At 41.9% G+C, this 16770-nt stretch overlaps 1 protein-coding gene and 1 non-coding gene across 2 annotated transcripts; one reads left to right on the top strand and one right to left on the bottom strand.

The window, feature by feature from the left end:
* The first annotated feature begins 5575 nt into the window (after positions 1–5575).
* LOC114504424 lies at positions 5576–5709 on the top strand. Its single transcript, XR_003685196.1, has one exon. It is a non-coding gene; the product is annotated as a U11 spliceosomal RNA (small nuclear RNA).
* Positions 5710–13232: 7523 nt separating this feature from the next.
* On the bottom strand, positions 13233–15584 carry LOC114502324 (disintegrin and metalloproteinase domain-containing protein 20-like). Its single transcript, XM_036034461.1, has 2 exons — positions 13513–15584; positions 13233–13338 (listed from the first exon to the last, which is right to left on the bottom strand). Exons 1-2 carry the CDS (start codon positions 15582–15584, stop codon positions 13233–13235), a joined length of 2178 nt encoding a protein of 725 aa, XP_035890354.1.
* Positions 15585–16770: the final 1186 nt, after the last annotated feature.

The following is a 16770-nucleotide window of genomic DNA, read 5'->3' as shown; positions in this document are numbered from 1 at the left end:
GTTTGTTTTCATTTTACTGTTCACATTTTTGATCTTCTATCTTAGAAAAGTCCCTTTAACATTTCATATAATAAAGGCTTGGTGATGATGAACTCCTTTAACTTGACCTTATCTGAGAAGCACTTTATCTGCCCTTCCATTCTCAATGATAGCTTTGCTGGATAGAGTAATCTTGGATGTAGGTCCTTTCCTTTCATGACTTGGAATACTTCTTTTCAGCCCCTTCTTGCCTGCAAGGTTTCTTTTGAGAAGAAATCAGCTGACAGTCTTATGGGCTCTCCTTTGTAGGTAACTGTCTCCTTTTCTCTGGTTGCTTTTAAGATTCTCTCCTTAATTTTAATCTTGGCTAATGTAATTATGATGTGCCTTGGTGTGTGCTTCTTGGGTCCAGCTTCTTTGGGACTCTGAACTTCCTAGACTTCCTGGAAGGCTATTTCCTTTGCTAGATTGGGGAAATTCTCCTTTATTATGTTTTCAAATAAGTTTTCAATTTCTTGCTCTTCCTCTTCTCCTTCTGGCACCCCTATGATTCAGATGTTGGAAAGTTTAAAGTTGTCCTGGAGGTTGCTCAGCCTCTCTTCATTTTTCTCATTTTTTTGAATTCTTGTTTCTTCATTCTGTTCTGGTCAACTGTTTATTTCTTCCTTCTGGTACAAACTGTTTATTTGAGTCCAAGTTTCCTCCCCATCACTATTGGTTCCATGTGCATTTTCCTTTATTTCACTTTTCATTGCCTTCATTTTCCTGTATTTTATGACCATAGTCTGCCAATTCTGTGAGCATCCTGATTACCAATGTTTTGAACTGAGCATCTGTTGGTTGGGTATCTTTTCGTTGCTTAGTTGTATTTTTTTCTGTAGCTTTGATCTGTTTTTTCATTTGGGCCATTTTTTTTTTTTTTGTCTCAGAGCACCTGTTACATAGTAAGGGGCGGAGCCTTAGGTGTTTACCAGGGCGGGGGAACTCATGCCACTCGTTGTGGCACTGTGTGTAGGAGAGGGGTCTGAGAGGGGACAACACCACTTGCTCGGCTCTCTGCCACCTTTCAGTCACTTCCACCCCTACCCACAAGCAAATTGGGCCCATTTGGTGCTGATTCCCAAGTGGATGGGTTTGTGTATGTTCTAGGACCCTGTGGGTCTCTCCAACAAACTCTCCTGTGAGGCTGAAAGTTTCTTTTGTCACCTCAACCCTCACAAGTCTTTTCTTTTTCTTTTTTAATACATTTTATTGGTTATGCTATTACAGTTGTCCCATTTCCCCCCTTCACTCCCCTCCACCCTGTACACCCTCTCCCACCCACATTCCCCCCCCTTTAGTTCATGTCCATGTGTCATACTTATGAGTTCTTTAGCTTCTACATTTCCCATACTGTTCTTACCCTCCTCCTATCTATTTTCAACCTACATTCTATGCTACTTATTTTCTGTACCTTTTCCTCCTTTGTCCTCCTCCCACACCCCTATTGCTAACCCTCCATGTGACTTCCATTTCTGTGGTTCTGTTCCTGTTCTAGTTGTTTGCTTAGTTTCTTTTGGTTTTGCTTTAGGTGTGCTTGTTAATACTTGTGAGTTTGCTGTCCTTTTACTATACATGTTTTTTCTTTATCTTCTTTTCTTAGATAAGTCCCTTTAGCATTTCATAAAATAAGGGCTTGGTGATGATGAACTCCTTTAACTTGACCTTATGTGAGAAGCACTTTATCTGCCCTTCCATTCTAAATGAAAGCTTTGCTGGATAGAGCAATCTGGGATGTAGGTCCTTGTCTTTCATGACTTGGAATATTTCTTTCCAGCCCCTTCTTGCCTGTAAGGTCTCTTTTGAGAAATCAGCTGACAGTCTGATGGGAACTCCTTTGTAGGTTACTGTCCCCTTATCTCTTGCTGCTTCTAGGGTTCTCTCCTTCGTTTTTACCTTGGCTAATGTAATTGTGATGTGCCTTGGTGTGTTTCTTCTTGGGTCCAACTTCTTTGGGGCTCTCTGAACTTCCAGGATTTCTTGGAAGTCTATTTCCTTTGCCAGATTGGGGAAGTTCTCCTTTATTATTTGTTCAAATACATTTTCAATCTACCTCTACCTCTCTACCTCTTCCCCTTCTGGTACCCCTATAATTAGGATGTTGGAACTTTTAAAGATGTCCTGGATGCTCCTAAGCTTCTCCTCATTTTTTTGAATTCTTATTTCTTCATTATTTCCTGCTTGGTTGTTTCTTTCTTCCTTCTGGTCCACTCTATTGTTTTGAGACCCAGTTTCCTTCCCTTCACTATTGGCTCTCCATGCATCTTCCTTCATCTCTTTTATGGTAACCTGCATCTTTTCATCTAATTTGTGACCAAAATCAACCAATTCTGTGAGCTTTCTGATCACCAGTGTTTTGAACTGTGCATCTGATAGATTGGCTATTTCTTGGTTGCTCAAAAGGATGAGTCCTGGGGGACTGATATGTTCTTCTGTTGGACACATATCTCTCTCCCTGTCTCTCCATTTTTTTTTCCCCCAGTCTGGTCTCTCTTAAGGTGAGGGGCAGAGCCTTAGGTGTTCACCGGGGCTGGGTACCCCAGTCGCTAGGTTGTGACGTTGTATGTGGGGGTGGGAATGGGGATGGGGATGGGAGGGAACAATGGTGGTATTTCCATTCTCCTGGGATCTCAGTCCCTTCTCTGGTATCCTGGGTTGCGAGCTCTGCCCTGGTCCACAATCGCCGCCTCACTGGGTCCACCAGCTGCTGCTTGCGTGCTCAGGGTCCACCGCTGTGTTCTTGCGTGCCCTGGACGGCTTACACGCCGAGTTTGCGCCACGTTCTCCCTGGCCTCCTCATGCCGCCAACCCGCGCCCACCTGGCTTCTCCTCTCAGCCCCTCCTACTGGTCTGGATGAACGGGTCTACTTCAACTTCTTGGCTGTCCGACTTCCATTCAGATAAATTCTCTATCAGTTCTGGGTGTTATTCTGCCTCTAAATTGTTGTTGTTCTAATCTTGGTTGTGCGTGGAGGTAGGGTGCATCTACCTATGCCTCCATCTTGCTGGAAGTTCAGGTCTTTTCAATCAGAGGTTTGAGGCTTCATTTCCCAGCTCTGGGACCCTGGGTTGTGTGGTCTGTCTCACTCCTCAGTAGTTCCTCCCAGTTTATCCACATGCAAATGTGGTACTGCCTGCTTTGGCAAACACTGTCTTGCCCTGTCCTGTGGCTGCCAGCTTGCCAAGAGTCCTCATTGTCTGGCTGCCCATCTCCGCACCTCCTGCTGGCCTGGATGAATGCTTCTTATTTAACTTCTTGGTTATTGGACTTCCATACAGTTCAATTTTCTGGCAGTTCTTGTTGTTTTCATTTTTAAATTTGTTGTTGTCCTTCTTTTGATTGTGTGAGCAGTGTGTCTACCTATGCCTCCATCTTGGCTGGAAGTCTCCCCAGCATATGGTTTGCGAATGTCAGAGACACACATAGCTATTAATAAAGTTAGAGTATATCTTATCTTCAGAATGAATGTTAGGGAGGCCACCGTGACATTCCACAAGGATGACGTCCTGGAATAGATGGAATGTAAGTGTGAACATCAATTCCATATCCTTAAGACTAAGGCAAAAGTTTTAAACATCATCCAACGATCCAGTGTAAACCAACCCCAATTAGTTTTATACTCTGGGAGCAGAGTTTTTTTTTACCTTAGTAAATAATCCCTCCTGGGCAACGACAGCTGCTTTAACAGACTGCTTCATCCACATCAGTTAGAGTTGATTTTGCCTTATAGGAAACAACCATTAAAGTTTCTTTTCCTTTTCTCAAGATTTGAAAAATAGTCAAGAAGTACACGCAAATGCAGAAAGTCCTATGCCAAGTAACCAGTGAAAAATATAACTCAAAATGTTGCCTGCCTGCTGACAGTATGTGCTTTGTTATATTGGAGACAAAATGATGCTGCAGGTTTACAGCTGGCGAAAGCAGTGGTTTCTGAGACACCTAATCAGACCATTAGAGGGCACTGAAAACCTTCATTTTGAACAAGGGCCTCAAGTGATTCTCCGTTTTGATTAAATGTGTGGTTGGAGGAGCAGTATTTAAACATTTTTTAAAATTTTTTTCTGATTCATTTGGAATTTTTAAATTCTTTTTTAAAAATTACTTTACTGTTATTCAATTACAGTTGTCTGCATTTCCCCACCACCACTCCCTGCCACCCTAGCCAATCCCACCTCCTTCCCTTGCTTCCACCCTGCCCCTTGGTTTTGTTCAAGTATCCTTTATAGTAGTTCCTGAAAACCCTTCCTCCCACTGTCCCCTATCCCCTCCCCTCTGGGTATTGTCAGATTGTTCTTAATTTCCATGTCTCTTGGTTATATTTTGTTTGCTTTTATCTTTCATTGATTATGTTCCAGTTGAAGGTGACATCATATGGTATTTGTCCCTCACTGCCCAGCTTATTTCACTTAGCATAATACTCTGCAGCTCCATCCATGCTTTCATAAAGGGTAAGAGCTCCTTTTTTCTGTCTGCTGCGTAGTATCCCATTGTGTAAATGTACCACAGTTTTTTTATCCACCCATTTACTAATGGGCACTTAGGTTGCTTCCAGCACTTGGCTATTGCAAATTGTGCTGCTATGAACATTGGGGTGCACAGGTTTTTTGATTGGTGTTTCAGGGCTCTTAGGATATAATCCCAGCAGTGGAATTGCCGGGTCAAAAGGCAGTTACATTTTTAGTTTTCTGAGGGAATTCCATACTGTTTTCTATAGTGGCTGCACCAGTCTGCCCTCTCACCAACAGTGTACTAGGGTTCCCTTTCTCTACATCCTCACCATCACTTGTTGGTTGATTTGTTAATGGTGGCCATTCTGATGGGTGTCAAGTGGTATCTCATTGTGGTTTTAATTTGTGTCTTTCTGATGGCTAGTGATGCTGAGCATCTTTTCATATGTCTCTGGGCCCTCTGTATGTTCTCCTTGGAGAAGTGTCTGTTCTTTTATCCATTTAAAAATTTTTTTTTTTTGTCTCCCTGGTGTGGAGTTGTGTGAGTTCTTTATATATTTTGGAGATCAAACCGTTGTCTAAGGTATCATTGGCAAATATGTTTTCCCATATAGTTGGTTCTCTTTTAATTTTAATGCTATTTTCTTTAGCCATGCAGAATCTTTTTAATTTGATGAGGTCCCATTTGTTTATTCTTTCCTTTATGTCCCTTGCTCTAGGGGACATATCAGTGAAGATGTTGCTGCATGGAATATCTGAGATTTTCCTGCCGATGCTTTCCTCTAGGACTTTTATGGTGTCACGACTTATATTTAGGTCTTTTATCCACCTTGAATTTATTTTGTGTATGGTATAAGTTGGTGGTTGAGTTTCATTTTTTTTTTTTTGCATGTAGCTGTCCAGATCTCCCAACACCATTTGTTGAAGAGGCTAGTTTTACTCCATTTTATGCTTTTTTCCCCTTTGTCAAATATTGACCACAGAGACTTGGGTTTATTTCTGGGTTCTATTCTGTTCCATTGGTCTATGTGTCTGTTTTTATGCCAGTACTAGGCTTTTTGATTACAATGGCTTTGTAATACAGTTTTTTTTTAAAATATATTTTATTAAAAAGTGCTTCTGTCGTGAGTGGCACACATAGGGCAGTTTGACTGCTCTATGTGCAGAATCGGCATCAAGAAATTTCAGAACCATAATTTTTTGGTACCTGGGCAGCTAGTGATTGTTGGTCCTAGTGCCCTTGACATACTAAAAAAATATATACATATATATTATTGATTATGCTATTACAGTTGTCCCATTTTCCCCTCTTCACTGCCCTCCATCCTGCACACCCTCTCCCACCCACATTCCCCCACTTTAGTTCATGTCCATGTGTCATAAGTTCTTCAGCTTCTACATTTCCCATACTATTCTTGCCCTCCCCCTGTCTATTTTCTACCTACCATCTATGCTACTTATTCTCCATAACTTTTCCCCCTCTATCCTCCTTCCACTCCCCTGTTGTTAACCCTCCATGTGATCTCCATTTCTGTGGTTCTGTTCCTGTTCTAGTTGTTTGCTTAGTTTTTGTTTTTGTTTTAGGTGTGGTTGTTAATAATTGTGAGTTTGCTGTCATTTTGCTGTACATGTTTTTTTGTCTTCTTTTTCTTAGATAAGTCCCCTTAACATTTCATATAATAAGGGCTTGGTGATGATGAACTCCTTTAACTTGACCTTATCTGAGAAGCACTCTTTCTGCCCTTCTCTTCTAAATGAAAGCTTTGCTGGATAGAGCAATCTTGGATGTGAGTCTTTGCCTTTCATGACTTGGAATATTTCTTTCTAGCCCCTTCTTGCCTGTAAGATCTCTTTGGAGAAATCAGCTGACGATCTTATGGGCACTCCTTTGTCAGTAACTCTTTTTTTTTGTGTTGCTGCTTTTAAGATTCTCTCCTTATCTTTAATCTTGGGTAATGTAATTATGATGTGCCTTGGTGTGTTCCTCCTTGGGTCCCACTTCTCTGGTATTCTCTGAGCTTCCTGGACTTCCTGGAAGTCTATTTCCTTTGTCGAATTTGGAAAGTTCTCCTTTATTATTTGTTCAAATAACTTTTCCAGTTGTTTCTCTTCCTCTTTTCCTTCTGGCACCCCTATAATTCAGATGTTGGAATGTTAAGATGTCTTGGAGGTTCCTAAGCCTCTCCTCATTTTTTTGAATTCTTATTTCTTCATTCTTTTCTGTTTGGTTGTTTCTTTCTTCCTGCTGGTCTACTCCATTGATTTGAGTCCCTGTTTCCTTCCCATCACTATTGGTTTCCTGTACATTTTCCTTTATTTCACTTAATGTAGACTTTATTTTTTCATCTAATTTGTGACCAAATTCAACCAAGTCTGTGAGCATCTTGATCACCAGAGCTTTGAACCGTGCATCTGATATGCTGGCTAACTCTTTGTCGCTTAGTTGTATTTTTTCTGGAGCTTTGATCTGTTCTTTTGTTTGGGTCATTTTTTTTTTTGTCTTGACACACCTGTTACGTAGTGATGGGGGGAGCCTTAGGTGTTCACTAGGGCGGGGCAACCCATGTCACTGGGTTGTGTCGCTTTATGGGGGGGGCAGGGTCCAAGAGTGAACAATGGCAGTTGCTCTGCTCTCTGTCAGATTTCAGTCCCTTCCACTGTTTCCCCTAAGCAAACTGGGCCTTTCTGGTGCTGATTCCCAGGTGGGTGGGTTTGCGTACATTCTAGCCCCCTGTGGGTCTCTCCAATGAACTCTCTCTGAGGCTGGGTGTCTCTCCTGGCACCTCAACTCCCACAGGTGTTTTCAATCAGTGCCCAAGGGTCTATTTCCTGGTGCTGGGACCCTGGGTTGCACAGTCTGTCTCGTTTCCCAGTTTTGTGTGGTTTATCTGCGTGGCAGTGTGGAACTGCCTCATTCCGCAAGCCACCTTGCATGCTGAGTGCCTCCACAATCCGCTGTCTCACTGGGTCTGCCTGATGCCACCTTGTGCCTAGGGTCCGCCAGCTGCTGCCTTTTTTTTTTTCTTTTTTGTTTTTGCCTCGACCCCTCTTCCCTTGGCCATCTGACTCCACCTTCTACCCATCTGGGTGAATGTGTCTACTTTAATTCCTTGGTTGTCAGACTTCCATACAGTTCAATTTTCAGTCATTACTGGTTGTTATTTTGTTTCTAAATTTTTGTTGTCCTTATTTTGGTTGTGCAAGGAGGCACAGTGTGTTTACCTTGTAATCCAGTTTGATATCAGGTATTGTGGTTCCTCCTGCTTTGTTCTTCTTTCTCAAAATTGCTGTAGCTACTCGGGTTGTTTATGGTTCCATATACATTTCTGAAATGTTTATTCTATGTCTGTGAAATAAGTCATTGGTACTTTAATAGGGATTGTATTGAATCTATAATTTGTTTTGGGTAGCAGGAATTTTTTTATTTCCGACGCTGTTACAGCACTTTTAACTCTCACTGTGTGTCAGATGACATACATGTACACAATGAAATTAAAAGTCATACAGTTGGAGAAAACATTTCCTTCTATAAACTATTAATGGATATCTAAGTATGATTTTTTACAAGTGAAATCAGGTGTACATAGTTGTATTCATAAAGATAAGGACACTAATCAGAAGATTTACAGCAATGAGAAACCTTAATAGCAAACCCCAGTACAAACACAGATGGTCCTCTGAATTCCATGTTTCACCAAGCATCAGAACCCACCAATCTTTCAGTCCTCTTGTGTGTTATTCTGTATCCATGTTCTCTGTATCGGATTGGATCCCTGGATTTTATTTTATTTTCTGAGTGATATTTTCCACAGATATGTGTCATTGGTTGCTGCTTTGTGGGTCGAAAGTCCTGGGTGTCAGTTGTTATTCCCCACGGAACACGGAGAAACTTCTAATCCTGCACTTCCAAACCTATTTCTGGCTCATTGCTGTGTAGCCAATATATATGTATTTATCATTATGAAAAAATTATCTCCTCATCACATTTTTCATACAAATATAATTCCAGACATTCCCATCATGACCTTTGTCAAATTTGTGAAATTCCACACAGTAAAGATCATAGAGGTAAGTCAGGAATTTTAATATAATATTGAAAATCCAGTAATCTAGAAAAAATTCTGTTTTTGATAAGATAGTAGAGGAAAATTCCAGTTAACCATGGTTTGCTTTGAACATTTATCTAGGTTCATGTGGCTACCAGTATATAAACTATATGTCTATGATTTTTGTCATTGTTTGTTTTACAAAAATGGGACTGTCTTATACACATTTTTCTGTATTTTACATTTTAACTCAATAATAATGTGCACAATTTCCTCCAAAAATAGAAAATAAAAAATCTAGTAAAAATTCTCTGGTCTCATATGTGTTCTTTAGAGTCTTATTCTAAATAATGGGTACAAAAAATTTTCATTTAAATTACTTTTACATGTTGATAACATCTCATGACTTTTGGACATTGAGGTAATGAAAAACCCCTCCATCTGATAGTCCTCTATAGGGAGTCCTTTATTTTTTAGTTTTTATTTTATTTTTTTAACTTTTTAAAATTATTGTTCAAATACAGTTGTCTTCATTTCCCTGCCACCATACCCCCACCCCAACCCTGGAGTCCTTAATAAGCAAATTATATAGCAGCCTATAGCTCACATCAGACTGAAAAATCCTTTTCTTTTTTATGTCAGTTGGTTAGTTGCTAAGGAAACTGGTCAAACATTATTTATTTATTTTCCCCTTTATCTCACGGATATTGATGTGCTACAGTAAGCTGTTGCTATCAGTTCTTTGTGTTTTCTGAAGATCACCCAGCCTTCTAGACACAGAAAACATCAGTCAATTCCAATCAGTGATTTGTGTATTTGGTTATATTAGAGTACATTTAAATTGGAACAAACATTTGCATTGTGACCATTTCTATTTTCTCCCTTTCATATTGAACAATTTTGACTGCTTTTTAAAGGGCCCAGAATGCTAGCTGTCCTTACTTCTGCTGTGTCAAAATCGTTGCTGTCAGGCTTAGACACATCACCAGCTCATTTTATGTGTCAGAATGGTTGCTTCGAAAAATTTGGTAGTAAATGGAACACAGACTTGGAGTGCTAATTCTATTGAAAACGATGTGCTGCCCTGGCCAGTGTGGCTCTGTTGGTTGAAGCGTGGTCCCATAAAAAACGTCATGGATTCTGTTCTAGTCAAGGCACATGTGTAGTTTGTGGGTTCAGTTCCATCTGGGCGCCTATGAGACGCAACCGATTGGTGTTTCTATTTCACATCAACATTCTCTCTCTCTAAAAAAATCAATAAGCATTTCCTCAGGAGAGGATTAAAAAAAGATTATGGGGATCCCTCTCTATCACCTAGAGGTTCACAACCCAGCCCTCCAACCATTTGCCACATGCAGCACAATCAGATACGTGTGTGATGGGGAGACAGTACAGATGCTTGAGATGCGCCTCCTTTTCTTATGTTTTATGTTCAATACACACCATGATTTTAGGAAACTCTGCTTTTGAGAAATTTCAGACTAGCTCACTAGCACTGCACAAAGCAGTGAAATCAAGCAAATGTGACTTGAGGGGAAAGAATTTAACTTAGAGCTGCCTCAATATCTAATTATGAGTCGACCTAAACCTTTGTAGTAACTGAGCTCTTCAGGGATCTCCCCTTCCTCAGTAGAAGTGCTCCCGCAGGGCCCAGGCAAAGGCTCCGTTCACATCCAGTGACACCTTGAGCTCAGAGGGAAACATGGCTGGTTAGATCCAATGCTTTTCAGTATGATTTCCCTGCCTGGAATTTCAGGTCCTCTGTTTCCCATTGCTTCATTAGCACTGTGATATTCTTAACTATGGTTCTTAAAACTGTGATATTCTGGGGTTCTTTCAGAGGAAAAAAATACTTATTATACTAATACTTAATACTTCCATATATAACATAGAATTGAAAGAATCTTCTTCATCCTGTTTAATGGTAAAATGAGTGGCAAGTGTTATTTCCTGTTTTTTTAAAGAGATTTTATTTATTTATTTTTAGAGAGAGGGAAAGGAGGGAGAAAGAGAACGAGGGAAACATCCAGGCGTGGTTGCCTCTCATGTGCCCCTTACTGGGGACTGGCCCCTAACCCAAGCTTGTGCCCTGACTGGCAACTGACCAGCGACCTCTTGGTCCACAGGCCATTGCTCAATGCACTGAGCCACACCAGCCAAGTGTCTCCTGTTCTTTTTTTCGGATTTCAAGGATTCTTAGAGTAATTCATGCCCACAAGATGGTAAAGGGCAGTGGTGTGTAAAGTTCAAAGTTTCTGCTGTCAGACTCTTTCCTGTGTTCTTGATTATACTAATAGCTTAGCCATTGAGATCTGCCATAAAAGGAAACCCCACCACTGGGACAACCATGAGTTATTAACAAGTAGATGTAGCTACTGCTCCTAGGACTGGACATCAAATGGGACAAATGGGACTGTTGGAAACTATGCCTTTGGAATGAGTCCCAGGGACATAGGACTCTGACCCCTGAGGAGGTCAGTGGACCTGGTGCTGGCATCTCAGGGACTTGGTGGAGGACTCAAAGTCTTGTCACTCTAAACCCTGAGTTTAGAGGTTTGGTAGCTGAGCCAGTATATCTGAGGCTGACAGTCTGTTGTTTCTAGGAGTTAGCAACAAATGAGCAAATATTATATATGAATAAATTATATCTACAAAGAAAATATGCAGGGCATCATGGGACTTCTGTCAAGGTGGAGGTATAGGTGGACGTACCACACCTCCACGCACAACCAGGATTAGAACAACAACAATTTAGGGCAGAAAAACACCCATAACTGACAGAGAATTTATCTGAATGGAAGTCAGACAGCCACGAAGTTGAAGTAGACCTGTTCATCCAGACCGGTAAGGGGGGTGGAGACGAGCGTGCGAGTCACAGTGCTCGGAGTTCGGGGAGAGCTGGGCACCTAAGCCAACCGGGAGTGAGTAAGCCATCTGGGGTGCACAGCAGGTGGACCCTGAGTACACAAGCGGCAACTGGCGGACCCAGTGAGGCTGCGATTGTGGACCAGGGCAGAGCACTCAGCCCAGGATCCCAGGGAAGGGACTGAGATACCAGGAGAGTGGGGCTTCCACCATTGTTCCCTCCTGCCCCCGCCCCCACATACAACGTCATGACCTAGCGACTGGGGTGCCCAGCCCCGGTGAACACCTAGGGCTCCACCCCTCACCTTAACAAGAGTGACCAGACTGGAAAAAAAAGAGAGAGCAATGGCTCAAATAGAAGAACAAATCAGTGCCCCAGAACTCATCCTTTTGAGCAACCAAGAAATAGCTAACCTATCAGATGCACAGTTCAAAACACTGGTGATCAGGAAGCTCACAGAACTGGTTGATTTTGGGCACAAATTAGATGAAAAGATGCAGGTTACCATAAAAGAGATGAAGGAAGATGCATGGAGAGCCAATAGTGAAAAGAAGGAAACTGGGACTCAAAACAACAGAGTGGACCAGAAGGAAGAAAATAGAAACCAAACAGGAAATAATGAAGAAATAAGAATTCAAAAAAAACGAGGAGAAGCTTAGCAACCTACAGGACATCTTTAAATGTTCCAACATCTGAATTATAGGGGTGCTAGAAGGGGAAGAAGTAGAGCAACAGATTGAAAACGTATTTGAACAAATAATAAAGGAGAACTTCCCCATTCTGGCAAAGGAAATAGACTTCAGGAAATACAGGAAGCTCAGAGAGCCCCAAAGAAGTTGGACCCAAGAAGAACACACCAAGGCACATCACAATTACATTAGCCAAGGTAAAAATGAAGGAGAGAATCCTAGAAGCAGCAAGAGATAAGGGGTCAGTAACCTACAAAGGAGTTCCCATCAGACTGTCAGCTGATTTCTCAAAAGGGACCTTACAGGCAAGAAGGGGCTGGAAAGAAATATTCCAAGTCATGAAAGACAAGGACCTATATCCCAGATTGCTCTATCCAGCAAAGCTTTCATTTAGAATGGAAGGGCAGATAAAGTGCTTCTCAGATAAGGTCAAGTTAAAGGAGTTCATTATCACCAAGCCCTTATTTTATGAAATGTTAAAGGGACTTATCTAAGAAAAGAAGATAAAGAAAAAACATGTATAGTAAAAGGACAGCAAACTCACAAGTATTAACAAACACACCTAAAGCAAAACCAAAAGAAACTAAGCAAACAACTAGAACAGGAACAGAACCACAGAAATGGAGATCACATGGAGGGTTAGCAATAGGGGTGTGGGAGGAGGACAGAGGGGGAAAAGGTACAGAGAATAAGTAGCATAGATTGTAGGTTGAAAATAGGGGGAGGGTAAGGATAGTATGGGAAATGTAGAAGCTAAAGAACTTATAAGTATGACACATGGACATGAACTAAAGTGGGGGGAATGTGGGTGGGAGAGGGTATACAGGATGGAGGGGAATGAAGGGGGAAATGGGACAACTGTAATAGCATAATCAATAAAATATATTAAAAAAAGAAAATATGCGGAAGTAAACTCACTGTTGATGCCAAGGTGTAAGCTCTCAGTGAGTAAACAGTGATAGGAATAGCAATGCAAAATTCCCCAACATTCCCCTCTCCCTCTCTTTCCTGCTACTGGCAGAAAGTGTAGCAGATTAAGAGCACACACACACCATCCATGAGCTATGCCTCTGCTCAAGATGCAGAAAGATACCAATTTGATGAAACATTAACCACTTGTAAGAGAGTGGAAAGTTGAAATAGGCCCAGAATGAGAAAATTTGGCTAATTGTTTAATGGCTGCTGTTCACTATCCTGAATGATAAGGTGCCTCAGAGATAGTCTGTGGATGGTCTGCAGTGCATGCCATAACAGTTCTACAGCCAGGAGACTGACAATGAATACATGGGGGAGATCAATCGGGATTTTTTTTTAATTGTCATGTTTTCGTTCTTCCTCAGCTGAAGTTGGAACATTCTGCTGCTTGTTTCCTAGAAGTTCTTCTGCATTAAAGGACCAAAATAACAAACATAATAATGATAGTAATATCAAAAAAAGAATAAACCAAAATAGTAGCAGGTAAGGCATCCATTCTAGGTTTCCATCCTCTTCTGTCTCAGGGGGTGGGCCACTGTTGATACTTCCCCCATAGCCCTTTTGCTGGCAGGTGGGAGGGTCCCACTCACGGTTGCAGTGGCAGTTGTTTCTGTTGTTGCAGACCCCGTTCATATTGCAGGTCTCAGGTGAACACCCAGTTACCAGGAGGGACAGATGGACACACTTCCTTTTGATGCACACGTGGTCTGCACCACACTCTGTACCATCTTTCACATCACCAATGTCAGGAGTGGCCATCCCCAAGTGGTAGTCAGTACCCCAGCAGGTGATGTCATTGAAGCGAGTCCAATGCACAGTAGAATGATCTCTCAGAAGGGGAATTTCTGCCACATTCTCACACTGCACCCTCCCACATAGGACATCTGACATGTTACACCGCACGTATTCAGCACCACGGATACCACAGTTCCCAAATCGTTCACCACGGGTATTCATTTTGGTGTAGCAACTCTGATTGGCACTCTTGGCCTCTTTGCCGAAAATGTTCCTACACTGTTCTTCACGATTATTGCATCTCTTCTCATAGCAGTAGCCACCATCCTCGCATGGGACCCCATCCTGCACATACACATCTTCTGGACAATGGTTGGACGTCCCATTGCACCACTCTGGGAGATCACATGTGTTTTCCTGTTGTCTACACACTGTGCCTGTTGGCAGGATCTGGCAGTCTTGGCAACAAAGCCCAAAAGCACAGGCAGCCCCCAATCTCAGGGTGCAACTTAATTGACAACAGGGATCCTTTAAACACAACTGTAAAGTGCCACAGTCACACTCTTCTCCTTCTTCAACCACACTGTTTCCACACTGTGTAACTGTGAAGATGTTCCCTGTATTTGATGAAACGTACAAACACTTTCGTTTTACAGCGGTGTTGATGAAGTCAGCATAACTACAGTTGCTGAACTTACTTGCACCGGCTTTTGATGGATACATTATACAGATCCTATGGGCACATTTGCAAGTGTTTGTATCATGTGCCATACCCAAATTATGACCAATTTCATGTGATACAATATATGCAAAATCATGCACATCATCATTCATGAAACTATCAACTCCACAGCTAAAACGATAGTTACATACTCCTCCAACATAGGCTAAGCCCACAGTAATACCGTAGTCCTGCTTTACAAAAACATGTGCAATATCATGGGGTAGGCGGTTATTAAAGCTGGGCATCTTCCACATGCAAAACATTGACAGGAAATTAGTTATGTTATTTACTGGAAGGAGGTTTCTTGTATTCCAGACCTCGACTCCTATTAAAACCACATCAACATCCAGTGAGCTCAAGAAGTTATCAATTCCATTGACAACAAGGAATACTTCATGCTGCACTTTTGTGGTGTTACTTGCACGATGCATGTATCGATTGTAGTCCACCACCACTGCCAGCTCAAGAAACCGCTTGTGGGTCCACCAGCCTTCATACCCACTCTGCATCAGGGTGAAATTAACAGTCTCTTGAAACTTCAGTTGTCGTGCTGTTTCTTTATCTGTCAATCCACACCTCATGGGTGGGAATTGTGTCTCCTTCCTGTCCACCTTGTATATGAGATGTTCAAACGTGGTAGAATGCCTCTTGGGCTCTATTTCATACACAACGTCATTTGTTTGTAATGTTCCTTGGAAACCCCCCAAACAGGTACAGAGGGTCACCATGGATTCTGGGTCCCCCTCCACATAGCCTTGATAGTAGCAGTCATTCTGGACAAAAGGCTGGTCCTCTAGGAGGGCACCTTGGTCGCTGTAGGTAAACACTGGGAGGTGTCTGGACAGGAAATACTTGTTGACCTTCATGTGGACAATGTGTCTCTGGCCCCCAAAATGAAGCCTGTAAGTGAGCCAGCCTGGAAGCTTCCTGCTGCTGGCATGCCTTGTGGGAATCACCACCTCTGCAGGACCATGGCGTTGAGAGTTTCCAGTCTGGGGCCATCCAGAAAGAAACAGAAACATACCCTGCCAGAGCAGCAGAAGAGTGATCTTCACATGCACCAAGGCCTCATCCCCTGCCATTACGCAGCCACTGCATGCAGCCACTGGGGAGAGCATAGGAGGGCAGGGCAAGAAGCATCAGTGTCGTGTCTGCTTCATCTGAGCTGGCTGCATGCAGTGCCGACCTTTATTTCGACCTCCGGCAGAGTCACGCCATCAGAGAAACAGCACTACAAAAACATGAAAAGAAGAGCAGAGACAGAGGTGGGCATTATAAGCGGGTCTAGTTAGAGGAGGAAGAGAAGGTGTGGGTTAAAGTGAGTTAGCGTTTGGCTCAAGACAAGACACAGAATACTGCCATCAGTTGATACTTCATGAACCTAGCTGAAGGGCACACATGGATTCATTATCCCATTCTCTCATTATATGAATATATATGAAACATCCCACAGTAAATATATCAAAGTGAACATATATCATGTTTTGATGAAGGAGTCTTAATTTATACATATAGGCTTGGTATGAATATCGATATGGTAGGTCTTCCTTTCACTACCAGAAGAAGAATTATGTAGTTACATTCCTTGGAGAGATAAAAGCTCTTTACACACATTCTTGTTTCTCTTTGTTTGTAATATATACATCCAAAGCAACAGGTTATTAGTTACATTCTTTACTTTTTGCATTTCTCTAATCATTTAAACCTGTGAAACCGGGAGGGTCAAAGCATCCAATTTCTCCAAATATTTGTACCTACTGTAATCACACCAAGTTCTGTATTTAGTGGAGGAGGGTGGCGCTGGAGGGGGAGCATATTGGGTTGATGACAGATTATCTAAAAAGTTTATATTTGATTATACTCTTCAGGAGAACAAGATCTTAAAAACCCTAGCCTTATGAAATGAGAGGAATCAGACTAGTTGGCAGAGTATCCCTTGGAGGCGGGAGTGTCTTGAAGGCAAATTAAAGCAGCTTCAGAAATCAAGAAACCCTAAAGGAGGGAGGGAAGCACACAGGAAGGCAATATGTTGTCTTTCCGTGGTGAAGGCCTCAACGTCTCCACATGTCCAAGATTGCAAGGTAACCAGTTCCCAAGGTCAACCTTAAAGTGTTTTTATTTTATAAATACAAATACATGTACATATCTTCTATGAAAAATAAAAACAAAAAGCTATCTCAGTAGTACAAATGCATTATCACATGTGAGGGTGGACCCACAAATGTGTTTATAAAAAATTGTTTCTTCATTCTTATGTGCTTAAACTTC

The sequence above is a fragment of the Phyllostomus discolor genome, chromosome 8 (assembly GCF_004126475.2).
Source record: "Phyllostomus discolor isolate MPI-MPIP mPhyDis1 chromosome 8, mPhyDis1.pri.v3, whole genome shotgun sequence".
Lineage (NCBI taxonomy): Eukaryota > Metazoa > Chordata > Mammalia > Chiroptera > Phyllostomidae > Phyllostomus > Phyllostomus discolor.
Note: the sequence above shows the minus strand (reverse complement) of the source record. Positions and strands in the feature narration are given on the sequence as shown.